Source organism: Ursus americanus, chromosome 26, assembly GCF_024610735.1.
Source record: "Ursus americanus isolate L20-20 chromosome 26, mUrsAme1.1.p, whole genome shotgun sequence".
Lineage (NCBI taxonomy): Eukaryota > Metazoa > Chordata > Mammalia > Carnivora > Ursidae > Ursus > Ursus americanus.
In genome coordinates this window covers 11,179,573-11,192,329 of record NC_142152.1, presented here as the reverse complement: position 1 = coordinate 11,192,329, position 12,757 = coordinate 11,179,573, and the positions used below count along the sequence as shown (strand labels likewise).

The 12,757-nt window shown below is 41.4% G+C and overlaps 1 protein-coding gene across 3 annotated transcripts in view; it reads right to left on the bottom strand.

Moving 5' to 3' along the window:
- The window catches only part of AKAP5 (A-kinase anchoring protein 5), a 25,186-nt gene extending 12,429 nt beyond the window's left edge, over positions 1-12,757 (bottom strand). The window contains exons 1-2 of one of the 3 annotated variants that reach the window (XR_015721787.1): positions 8,024-8,172; positions 5,480-5,544 (exon numbers count right to left, since the gene is read on the bottom strand). Coding sequence is in view for 2 of the 3 variants with exons in the window: in XM_087856001.1 (XP_087712127.1) it covers positions 4,014-5,288 (1,275 nt within the window). In the remaining variant the exon portion in view is untranslated. Of the gene's footprint in view, positions 1-2,805; positions 5,545-8,023; positions 8,173-9,063 lie in introns of those variants that run through there. The other 2 variants (XM_087856001.1, XM_045810498.2) reach the window with 2 other exon arrangements.

Sequence of the window (12,757 nt, the reverse complement as noted above, 5' to 3'; positions counted from 1 at the left end):
AATGAATATAACTGTTTAACTATTTAGAAATGGAAGGCTTTCAAACGGTCTCTGTATTTAGGTGACCACCTCCCCACTCTGGACAAATTAACCACGTTCTCTTTATTCTCCTCTCATGATGCTGCCCTGCCTGTGGCTCTTTGCCTTCATCCCTGTCCCAGTTCCTCTGGTTGCTGTGCCTATTTCCTTTACAGTGTTGGGCATATGTTATACCCAACACATGTTGAACCAAACTGAATTTAATCAGGACATCTAAATTTTCTGTAGCTTCCTTCTGTTTAATTTTTGTAACTAAATAAGGATTACAAGAACTTTTTTTTCAAAAATGTACCACAAAATGTACTATTGACTGAAAATTTAGAATACTGTATAATAAGAAACTTTATGTTACATGATAAAACATCATAGGAATTTGAACCTAAAGAACCTGAAACCATAAACAAGGACTTTTAAAAAATGTAGAAATGGCAGGCAGAAAAGTCAACCCCTGATGTATTGAGTATCTGATGAAATTTGAAGACTTTACATATCTGAATAAAGTTAACATTAAAAGGATCTTTCCAAACAGTGGGATTCTAAAGCCTAACAATTATTTTACAAATTCTGCTGTAAACCCTCCCACCCCCTGCAAATTAACTCTTTAACTATAAAAAATAAGGCAACTTGAAGTTAAACGTTGATGAAGTTAACTCTGGATCGCACGCAGAAGCCAGATTTGACTGGTGCCCTCCCATGACCCACATCTCTAACGACATTTAGCTGTATGGCTTTTCGCAGACACTGGTGAAATGAGATAATCTCTCAGAAATAAATCAGAGAGTTTCTTAGATTCCACTAAATAGTAGACCAATTAAGATCATCACAAACTTCGTGCTGTCAAATGCATTACCTTAAAAGAAAATTACGCAGACAGCTCTTCTGAAGAACCCCATTTGTGCCACATGCTTATTATTCTTTGAGGTGGAGGAGGTGGCAGGGAACATAAGTTCTGTTTGAAAGTTCTTTTGTTTTCTGCTACCTTTACTTAAATGTTACCCAGTACTATTTTTATATCCTATAAAGAACTTTGAGAAAATGTTAAGTGAATAGTGCTACGTAAAATAGAAGAGGGATTTCATATTCACTGGGTTGTAAAGCAAAGTGAATAATACTTGACTCTTAAAAGGGAGAAAGATAATATGCCGAAAAAGTTAACAAGTATCCAATAAACCAACCCACTTTGTAAAATTCTGAGTTCAAAGGGAAACTGAATCCCAGCTAATTAATAAAATGTTCATTAAAAGCAGCACTTATCACAGCGAATTTAAATGAAAATTAATGTGATATTATTAAATTGCCTTTTAAATGATCATTTTAATCATGTCAGATGGGTATAAACTGAATAGGGACCTATTTATATTCATTTTATGTCTTGCATTTAAGGTCCACTTGCTTAAAATAACTACGATTGAAATGAAACATATTTTATAAGAGACTTCCAAGTTATCTGATTCCTGCTTATTTCTGTAACAAGACAATCTGGATCACCTTAGAATTCATTTTAATAGGATTTGGCCAAGTGGCAGGTATACTCAATCGAGACCAGTTAATATCTGGATTCCTTTTTCAGACTGGAATCCTATTTATTTAATTCACCAGATATTCTCAATAGAAAAGATTAAGGAGGAACTACTTAAGAATGAATGCAGGTAGAGTACACATCTTATCACAAAAACAATCAATTATAATACATTCTAACCAAAAATATATATCAAACCATAGCGGAAAAAAAAATAGTAGAAACCCAGGACTAGAGAAAGTGTTATTTTCTTAACAGAAATAATTAATTACACATATTTATCTCATATCTGTTTTTAAAACTCCCAAATATGCCTAAGCCTTCCAAAATATTTTCAGTCACTGGTAAGCACTATACTTTGTGTTCATTCATTAGAGATTGCTAAAGAACTTACAATGCAAGTATATTGGCTTGAGCCATTCTTGCAATAAATGAAGATAGGATTCCTTAAAACACTGTAAAATGCACCAACTTTGATCAGATTTTAAAAAATTGTTCACTTTTGAATATGATATGATATTTGCTGGTAGCCATCCAAGTCCATTAGCACCACATATAGTGAATTTAAAAGAATATTTTTAGGGTGAATGACTTAGCAGTCTTTTTCTTAATGTTTAAAAATTGTACAACTAAAAGAAATTCATTTCTTGAGTCGTACGTTTTGAAAATCCACTTTTGTGTTGCTAAACTGAAGGATTTTTGTGGATTTCTCCTCCCAAGGTTATAGGCATGAAGGTAGAAAAGTCTGGGGGAATAATTTTGTACTTCAGCGAAGACACTTGCCAATAATATCCATTATTTGGTTCAGTTCCAAAGTCAGATTATGTTTTTCTGCCAGAGGTCTCAAGATGTATTCACAGCAAGAAACAAAGAAGGTTCTATAGGATAAAATAACACATATTTTCTATGCGTAATTGATAAATAATGCAAGAAGTCACCAGATCATTTAGTCGCCTAATATACACTCTTTTCTCCAAGAATGTACAAACCCTCTTTAACAAATGAGTGGAAACTCTTTATACTTCCTCTACTGTCAGAATAACGCTGTCCCTCAGTTTAGACAGTGGGGACTATACAATTTGGAACTTTACTGTGAGGTAGGGAAGTGTGTTGTAGTATTATGGCCATTTCACACAAGGAAAGATTGAAACAGTTACTTTTTCAAAAAATATGGCAATCGTTGATGAGATCGGTGATTTAAATAACCAGATAAAATGCAAATAAGCCCTTCTCGTTGTTACATTAAGTTCTTTTTTTTTTTTTTTTTTGGTAAGGGATTAGCTGGATTGAACATACTGATGAAAAAGTTAATTTTCAAAATCCATGTAAAATGTTTGTTACTGGTGTCTCTTGACACATAGGCACAATGCGAGAATACTGACATTTAAAATACAATATGCTTTAGCAATAACTTCTCACTTTCTATTCAACCATGAACTTGGCTCATTCTTGGTCAAAAGTAAATAATATTTTCACTAAGTTATTATGATTTCCTGGGACTTTTACTGCCAGGCCGGCTGTGAATTCCCTCTTTGGGGACAGGAGGATGAATGTGGTCTCTAGAGAAGCAATCCTGCAAGATGAATCCTATGTTATCTGTGATTTGTTACTTGGGCAGTTTGCCTTCTCCTGGACGGAAAACAGTATTTCACTCTTCTTGTTTTTGCTGTTGCTGTTGTTTAGTCTTTTGGGTTTTGCTTCTAACTTTTCAGCAGACGACCCCATGCAGAAATGGATTTAGACAGGTTTGTCTGAGGCAGAAGAAAAATGGAGAGGGACAATGCACTGCCTATTTCCACACCTTTGCACTTGGTAACTATTTGCCTATTTGATATAAATTGTGAATGGCTTTTGCACAGTATTTAAGCAAGACTAGAAAAACACTCACGTTTAATTCAAATATGCACATTCTGCTGCAATTAGGAAAAGGCAATTTTTTTTGAGGTAAGACTACTGCCTACGAGCGTAACAACTGTAAATCACACATTCACAAAAATAGCTCACCTTACTCACCATTTTAAACACAAAAGTGCACTGTAAAAAAATTTTTTTTGAAAATCAAATGTGATGTTAACTTATACACAGGACTGAACTATCAAAAGGAAACCAGGCTTTGTGACATCAGAGAATATTAAAGAGTTTCTGGCATACCATAAGTGCTCAATAAATACAGTTTCCTCCCCCCAAGCACCCCAACTTCCACATGGCATTTTAGCAACTCCCTGTATGTTACTTCCATTGCGATCCGTACTAACTTCCACCAATCCAGAAGCGACTGCATTTCAGTGGCAGGGCAGTTTTATAAACTTAATTCTTTAGCACTTCTGGGCTGGAACTGTACCTGTAAATCCCACAGATGACAAATCTCTCATTTGTAACTGAATAAGAAATGCCAAAATTTGCAAAGTAATTTAGCATGAAGCTTTTTTTTCCCTCCCATGATCTGGAAATTAAGTCACTGTAGAAGATTGTTCATTTTATTATCATCAGAGGCCATTTCATTAACCAGCTGTTCTATAGACAATTGGATAGCATTCTTGACAAGAGAAGAAGCTGTTTCTATTAAGAGTGTTTCGTATTGTTCTGAAGTTCTACCCTCAAAACCACTATCATTAGCAAAAACCCCTACTTGCTCATTTTCAATTGAAATTAAGAATTGCTTAGGGACATTTTTAGATTTCTTAACATCAAATTCACTGATTTCAGTGTCTGTAATAATAATAGCAATTGGCTCCATTCTTTTGCTTTCTTCTGATTTGGGTTTCTCTGCAGTGACCTCATTTTCTCTCAGCTCTGATTCCTGGCTCAATTCAGTATCTTTCAGCTCACTCTCTTCAGCTATCATCTCTCTACTTTCATGCTCTTTCCAATTTGGTCCACTTTCGAGGATATTGCTTCTGGCGTCTTCTACAATTTGCTGATCTGGGCTTGCAGGTGGGGGAGGAACCTCAGAAACCACTGGTGGCTGAGGTTCTGTTTCTGAAGTTTCAAGTGGGCTTACTTGCTGGCCTTGGACACTTTGTTTTTCCTCAATCGTTTCGGTATCTCTTTCAAGGATTAGTGTTCCCGGGTGAATGGCAGAATGCCCTGTATCTAACCCAAGTTCTACTGAAATCACTTTCTCTCCAGCTGTAGTTGTGCTGTTGCTCACATCTGGTTCACAGACCTCATTACCCCCTTTCTGTGAGACATCTTTACTTACATCCTGGGGCAACTGGGTCTTTGCTGCCTGGTCATCTTTTGTATCCAAGTGTTCAGCCTCTCCCTGGACTCTGATGCTGCAGTCTGAGTCTTCTATGATTTTGGAATGATTACTTCTTTTCTCTCCTTTTGAGAATTTTATGCAGGGAATCTTAAGTCCGGATTTTGCCTTTTTCTTAGAAACATCAGCATCCTCAGCACTGATTTCAGGCTGCACTTTAGCCTCAAAGGGCTTTTGCTGCTTTGAAGATTCTGACCTTTTCCTGCGTGTCACCAGACGTTTGATTGAGGCCCAGGCCCCCCCTGGGGGCTGTGGCTGATCCGAAGCTCCTGCTTCTGGGGGACACTTTCTTGCTGTACCAGCAGCTTCAGAGCTAGCTTTGGGCTTCATTGCTTTGGTTGCTTTCTTTCTTCTCTTGAAGCAAAGCACTGATGCTCTTTCCTCCTGCCTCTCATCTTGAGGACTAACTTCTGTGGGTCTCTTCTCATCCTTGCTTTCAACTTGAATTTCGGAAACCGTGGTTTCCATGTTTACGTCACACTCGTTCTTTCTCTAGAAAACTATATTCTCTCTTCCTTAGTAGCCTTAATGACAAAAAGGTGGGCAAAAATATGCTACGTAAAATTTCTTCCAAATGTATTCACTCCTTTTGTCTTACTCCATACAGTTGTTTTAGGTGGTTTCTCCAGTGTACAATTCCTAGTTTCTCTCTCACTTACAATTTCTCTCTTTAGTTTCTTCATGAAAGCCCTTCACTGGATAGCTTTTTGTTTTAAGGATCAACCTGATGAGAGAAAAGAGAGTGGTATTTTATTTCACCAGCAGCCTATTGTTTCCTATAGAAAGATTTCAGTTGAATGTATCTGATTCTACCAGGCATGTTTCCCATCTAATAATCTACTGAAATGACTGGAGAATAAGAAATATCAAAAAGATTACAAGGTGAATCTAGTTTTCACTGTTCTCTTTGTTAACACTTCAACTTGGATTATTTGCAAATCTGATATCAGTTCTTTTGTTGTGCTGTCTTTATGGATGTTTATGACCCAAATCCAAGTTAACAAACAGACGACGATAACAAAACAATGAAGGGCAAAGTGATAAGAAAGCTAGGGTGATTTTCATTACATGTAATAAAGAATTCTGCAGCTGCAAAGGATCTTAGAGATCATTCAAGTCCAGCCAGATGAAGAAAACGAGCTCCAGAGTGGGTAGGTGGAGTGCTGAAAGCCATACAGCTAGAGAAGGTCATAGCCAGAGTTAGAACTGAAGACTCTGACTCTCCAATGTTCTTTCCATTATACCATAAGGTTTCTGTTCTAAAAATGTATGTTCCATCAGAGAGGTGCTACTTTTCATACACACTCTTGGGAAATTTAACATCACTGTCATTCTCCCCTCTTAAATTTAGTTGTATAATTTTGACATTTCCCCCCACCCCAAGTATCTACTTTTGCAATGTTTTCCATAATGAGCACATAGTCGAAGGTCAGTAAAAGCGAATGATCATAATAGCTGACATTTATTGGGCAACTCCTGTGCATTAGGATATGCTAAGCCCTTTTACATCCATCTCTAATCTTCCTCACATTACAAAATGAGTAGGTGGTGGTATCACTATCTGCAGAGGAAGAAACTGAGGCATAGAGAGCTAAATAACCCGCCCAAGATTACACACCTAGTAGGTAACGGAGATCAGATTCAACCTGATTGCCTGTTTCTGAAGCCCATGCTTGGAAAGTGGGCATTAGAATTTTATCAGAAAAATGAATTGTCTGGAGATACTAATCTGCACTTAGAGTCACTAGTCAAGAATTTTTAAATTGTGTTTTATTTAACCATAAGGCAGCCCTCTAGAACCCAGACTAGATTGAATTCTTGCTATTTTAAAACCAAGCTTTTGAAATTCTTTATATTTTGTTTTCTTGGTTCTGGAACTAATTTGAAAGCCAGATAGAATTGATAAGCTATGCAATTGGCAAACTGATTAGTTATACAGAAACATAAAATGAATCCACAGGATAGTATGACAGCACCAATGAACACAGATGTGAGGTGATGATCTAACAAAAGCTGTATTAATTTTTGCTGGTGGATGTCCTAAAATAAGGGGGCTCTTTCCTTGTACTGTTTTTCTGTAAATCCTTCAGCGCTGAAGGTTTATTTGGGTAGCTCTTGATTCTATGAACCACAAAAGGAACTGGAACTCAGATAATCAGTTAATGATGTAAGTAAACATTCCCTGAGCTTGGGAGTTACCGACTCTGTGCCCCTGACAGAAAGACAAGTCATCCTAGAACAGCGATGGAACTAAAATATGAACATTGTACAGTGTCCCTCCTCACATAATGCTTCCATAAGCCCTAGAACCACAGCTGATTACAGCTCTCTCAAGTCTTATCGCGTCTTGGAGTTCTCAGCACCTGAGAGTTTTTACCAACCAGAGGATATATAACAGAAATACTGAAATGAGATCATGCTTCAGACGGTACGATTTGAAGCTAACCTGGATTGCCCAAAGACACCTGCTTGAGAAGCTCACTTGAATGTACATTAAGGTAGAAATAAAAAATACCCAAACAGAAACCTAACTGAAATGGGAAAATACAATCTGGAGACATTAAAACTTTGCAGAATGTTAGCGTGCAAATGATTCTCCTTAACCGGCACGGTGCTTTCATCGCCGCGGTAATCTTAGAGTCCGTGTGTCATTTCCTGACGATCGCAGTCTAACGCCACTTTCCCCCTTGAGCAGGGAAGCACGGAGGCCAGGAGCAAGCCCTTCGGGAGGAAAGCTGGGACTCTCTCCCAGCGCCGGGTGCGGACCACCAAGCGGCCACCCGGAGGAAGGCGGCTGGTTCCGACTGGACGCGCCTCGCGGCACGAGCCGGAGCGCAGGACCGAGCACTTAAACAGGAAAGTGCCGGGGGCGTGGGACCGAGCCCCCAGCTTCAGGCTATCTGCACAATTATTAACGGCCAAACCACATCTCCCTCAGATAAGGGTAAAGGCAGAGAAGAGGTACCGGCCACCCATGCTGCCGCGACGAGCTGTAACGCGAAGAGGGTGGGTGGGCACAGCTGACGAGGGTCGAGCTGGCTGGAGGTTCCGGCGGACAAACGACCCCTCCCGGTTCTCACCCCGGCCTCCTCAGGGGCCGGGACTGCGAGTGTCCAGCGGGGACCTTCCGCCCACCCCGCCGCGCAGGCGGCCAGCGGACATGACACGGGCCCGGACCCCGTCCCCCCCGCCCCCTCACTTACCCACGCTGCCTGGGTCCCTGGCGACCCTGCTACTGAGGTCGGGGGGCCGCTCGCGGGGCCGGGCGCCCAGGCAACGGGGAAGCCCCGGTCGCACGAGCAGCGAGCAGTCCTCTGCAGTGGGACAGCAGCCGGCGGCGCCCCCTCCCCAGAGCGCGGGGAGCGACAGCCGGCGGCTCCAATGCGCGCCGGGCGGGCGGGCGCGGGGCGGGGCCAGGGCGCGGGGGCGCGGGCGCGGGGGCTCTGCCTGCGAGCGGCTCGCCCCGCAGCGTGGGAGAGCACCTGGCACTCCTGGCCCCCGCGCGAGTCCCCGCGGCGCGACCACGTGCAGCCACGGCAGCGGATCACCCAAAGGGAGGGCTGGCAGATGGGGTGGGGACCGGGGAAGTGAGCCCCGCATTTTGGGAGACGCAAAGTAGCAACCTTTGGTTTTAAATTAGGGGCACTCTCATTTAAGCACCCCCCACAACACGCCGAGTATTTAAAGACACGGCAGATATTACCTTTAAAAGGTAGGGTTAAAAACTGTGCAGGGTGAAAGCTTGTTTGGGGAAAAATATACATATATGAATTGAAACAACAAAAAACTTTCCTAGGAGTGGCTTTGGGTGTAATGGTGTTATTACGGTTCATTGCCAAATACTTTTAGAGGCCCAAGTCCCCAGACCCTTGTCTCCCTAGTCTAGGCGGCAGGTAGAAGTGATTCGATGTGTGTGCGGAGGAGGTTAGAAGGGCACAGGAACCCAGCCCCATCCATCTTTTACACCTTATGTATTTCCGATGTCTGCTTAATCTTGTCCCTCTCAATCAAGCGGGGGTGGGGAACGGGAGATGGGCAGCATCTACCCTCCAGCGTGACTGGAGGGCTAGGTTGCGTATTTTCATACATTTCCTGGGTCTTTATCTAAACAAGTTGCTAGCCGTAGTGAAAAGCACCGCAAGCATTTATTTTATTTGTACACACAACGCACTGGTTTCATTAACCAATGAAAGATATTGCTGTCAGGGTTTAGGAGACATGCTTCGGGTTTAACATTACCTACCGAGGCTTTCCCGGGAGTTCCAGCTGTGGGGTCCTCCCGAGGGCTGGGTTGCGCGATTGGCTCCTCCTGGGCCCTCCCCGGCAAACCAAGCAGAGAGAAGAACCTATTAAGGAGGAGTAAAGAATTGGTGAAAAGCAGTTGTACTTACCTCCTTTCTTTGATAGGATCATGGTCTTTGGGGAAGTAAATCTCAGTTACCCGCTTTTGGAAGTTTTTCTAGGAATCTGTTTTCCCTTTGTTAGGTTCAGTAGCTCTCACTGAGACTTAAGAAAGAACCATTAGGACACAATAGCAAAGCTGACTCTAAGTTGTCAGAGATTTAAGGTAAAATTAGAGACAAGAGCTGTAAAACAGGAAAATCCCTAAGCATCTGCCTTGGTTGTAATGAAGAATTCAGTCTATCTTTGTGCTGTCAGCAAACACCAGTCTGTGAAAATGTCATTTATGTCCCCAGCTGGGTTGCTAACCCTGCTTACTGACACTTTTGAACTTTAAACAAGTCAAAAGAAATCCATGCCACTCATAACTGATTGAGATGCTATTACTAAGATCCAAGTTTTCCCAAATCTACTTGAGCTAGGTGTTTGCAACAATTTCAAGCAAAAATAAGATGAGCTTATCCAGATGATGATGGGGTAGAACAACTGTCTTTCTAGGAAGGAGTTGGAAGTGAGACAGGGGATCGGTTGAAACAATAAAGGCCTCCTAAATGACTGGTAGATCTTATTCCACTTTTCTTAAAAAAAAGGGGGGGGCTGATGAAAGGGAACTGAAGGGCGGTGAGAGGTAAACTGATTTTGTATTTTAAGAGATTTTTTAAAGGTATACTTCAAATAACTCATCCCCAACCTCCACCACACACACACTCACAAAGAATATAGTACTATAAATGAAATACTGCACTGTGACTTTTCTTTAGGATATGACTAGAATCTGATGCCGTATCTGAGGTTTAAGAAATGTATCCAGTACTTCATGCATGAAAGAAACCTGTCATCCCTGAATTCACTTAAGTGACAGTAAGCTATTACCCATATCACTGTCTGCTACTCCATTAGTAACTTTTGATTATATAATGAGAAGCAGGCTATAAATATATTTCTCCAATCTGATGAGAAATTATTCTACCTACAGCTTATCTTGTTAATATCACCAGACACAGTGTGCCAATAGAATAGCTTGCATATTTATCTGAACTCCTATTTATCTGATCTCAACTGAGCATAGCATTTCTCCCATCCTGGTCCCCAACCACCCATGGCCTGGGCCTGTAGCTACCAAAAATGACTTATAACTCCTTAGTAAAATTCTTACATTTTAGAAACCTTCTGGGAATAAGCCCTCCAACCCCTTCCCTCGTGCACCATTAAATGAACCTGTGGGTCGTTTCCTGGTATTTTGATCTGTTTCTAGGCACCATCAATGTTGTACCAGTGAACAAAACAGTAGTTCTGTTGTAATCGGCTTTGCTTGGTAGCACACAAATGCTGCCTCTTCTGAATTAAGAGTATATATGCATCTTCAGTGCATGGCAACAGCCCCTGAAGTGCAGAATAAGGGGTCCGATCTGTTTATCAGTAACATTACAAATATGGGGTGGGAATGCATGAGTGGCCCAGAGAACCGTTAAGAACAGTGATCTGGAAGGGTTCCTAGCCCCAAGGTAAAGGCGCTGGACCTTGTCTGACAACACATACTAGTATGTACCCCAAGCACTAATGCTTCTGTAGGTCTTGAATTCGCATCTTCAATTAGCCTGCAGTTATTTAATCCTACATGCCATCTCTTTCTCACTTTCATTTTTTTAAGTAATCTCTACCGCAACGTGGGGCTCAAACTCCTGACCCTGAGACCAAGTCACATGCTCCACCAACTGAGCCAGCCAGGCACCTCTTTATCACACTTCTTAATCACACATTGAAGAATCAATTCCACAAAACCCATGCTCTCAGTAATTGCTCAGCAGCATTCTTTATTTCTTCCCTCTGCTTCTGCCACCTTTTATCATCCCTTCCTTCTGGAGGGAAATGAAATGGGCACAGCTTTCTGCCTGTCACAAATGGGAAGTCCATTTCTGTGCTGCCTGGCAGGGGCTGGCTTCTAGGAACAGCTCTGACAGGCAGAATGCTGGTAAAGAGCAAAGGCTTTAGAGTCAGAGGACTTTAACAAGTTTATCTGGTAGGCAACAGCAGTGCAATTTAAGTTTACCTTTCTGTAAAATGGAGATATAAACCTAATTTACAAATTTGTTCTACTGTAATTTCTCTCTACCCATTTCTAGCCAAAGGCCAGCTCTCATTTTGCAGCTAAAGGTCACTTTTGAGCAATTCCACTGCTAACAATTTATCCAACAGATGCTTCAACACAAATTGCACTGATACGTAAGAGAATATTCCCCTGCTCGCTCGTTTGTAAATGCAAAACCCATGAAACAATGGTAAGTGTCCATAGTAAATGTTTAACTCCTACACAGCTGTAACAAATAGGGTGAATCTCAAACTGCTGATGTAGTAAGATCCCAAGATATCCTGCCAGGTGGAAAAAGCAACTTGTACCATTCGAATTTTTACTGAAGACATATTTTACTACTACTTAGGAAAATTCTTGCATTAGTGATAGTCCATTCATTCCAAACAATACCTAGTATTGTTTGCAATACAATGCAAAAACAATTTGCATTCCTTATTAGGGCTTTATCATCTTTGGCTTATAAAACTCCACTCACCCTCTCCCACCAATTGTGGTCACTATTCCTATCAATTGTGTTCACCCACATGGCTTTTGGGGATACTAGGAAGCCTGAATCCTTCAAGATGATCTTTAAGTCACCATGTCTGAAAATAGACTGCTTTCTTCCCTTATTTACAAAATGAATTTCCAGCAAGTCCCATGCCAGATGAGGTCTTATGGGACATTAAGAAAAAAACATCAAAAACAGTGAACTCTGTGCAGACTGGGCCCGCATGATGCTTTGAAGCAGGAACTGACGACATCATTGTGTACAATGTGCAGGGCACCGTACAAAGCTTGGTGAAGCTGGGGCTCTGCACACACCACTCCTCTGCCATATAATCCCAAAGCACCGCCATCACGTCTCTGGATGGCAAAACTGACTGTATTATAACACCGATGTGAACCTAAGGAATTAAAGATAATAAAGCCAAGGACACCAGGAAAAATACTGCTCCGCCAATGCCAGAAGTGTTTATACTGGCATCAGTGGGGACACAACATCTTCTGGAAAGACCAATGCAGGAAGACAAGGGGGAAGAGGGAGGAAAGAACAGGAGAGGAAGAACTGAGACAGAAGCTAAAGAACAAGAGAAGGGAAAACATTTCAGGGAAAAAGCATTCCGGAGGGAGGGGTGGAGCCCAGGCACAGCTCAATAAATATTTGCTGAACCAACAGAGCAGATAGGGTTCACCTACAGTTAGTGCTTTATGACCATCCTTTCTGAGAACTTCAAAATAAATGGTGCTAAGGCTGTGACAGCAATGGGAATTTCAAGGAAGTTCAGGACAAAAACCTATATAAGCAATACTTTCTCAGGTTAAAAAAAAGAAAGGAATAACATAGAAAGGTGTATGATAAAAAGGCACATCCTCTATACCCTACTTCCTCCTCAACACTATCAGGAGGTCTCCTGATGACGTGTCCTCCCAGAAATCTGCAAGCATGTGCCATTTACTCTTT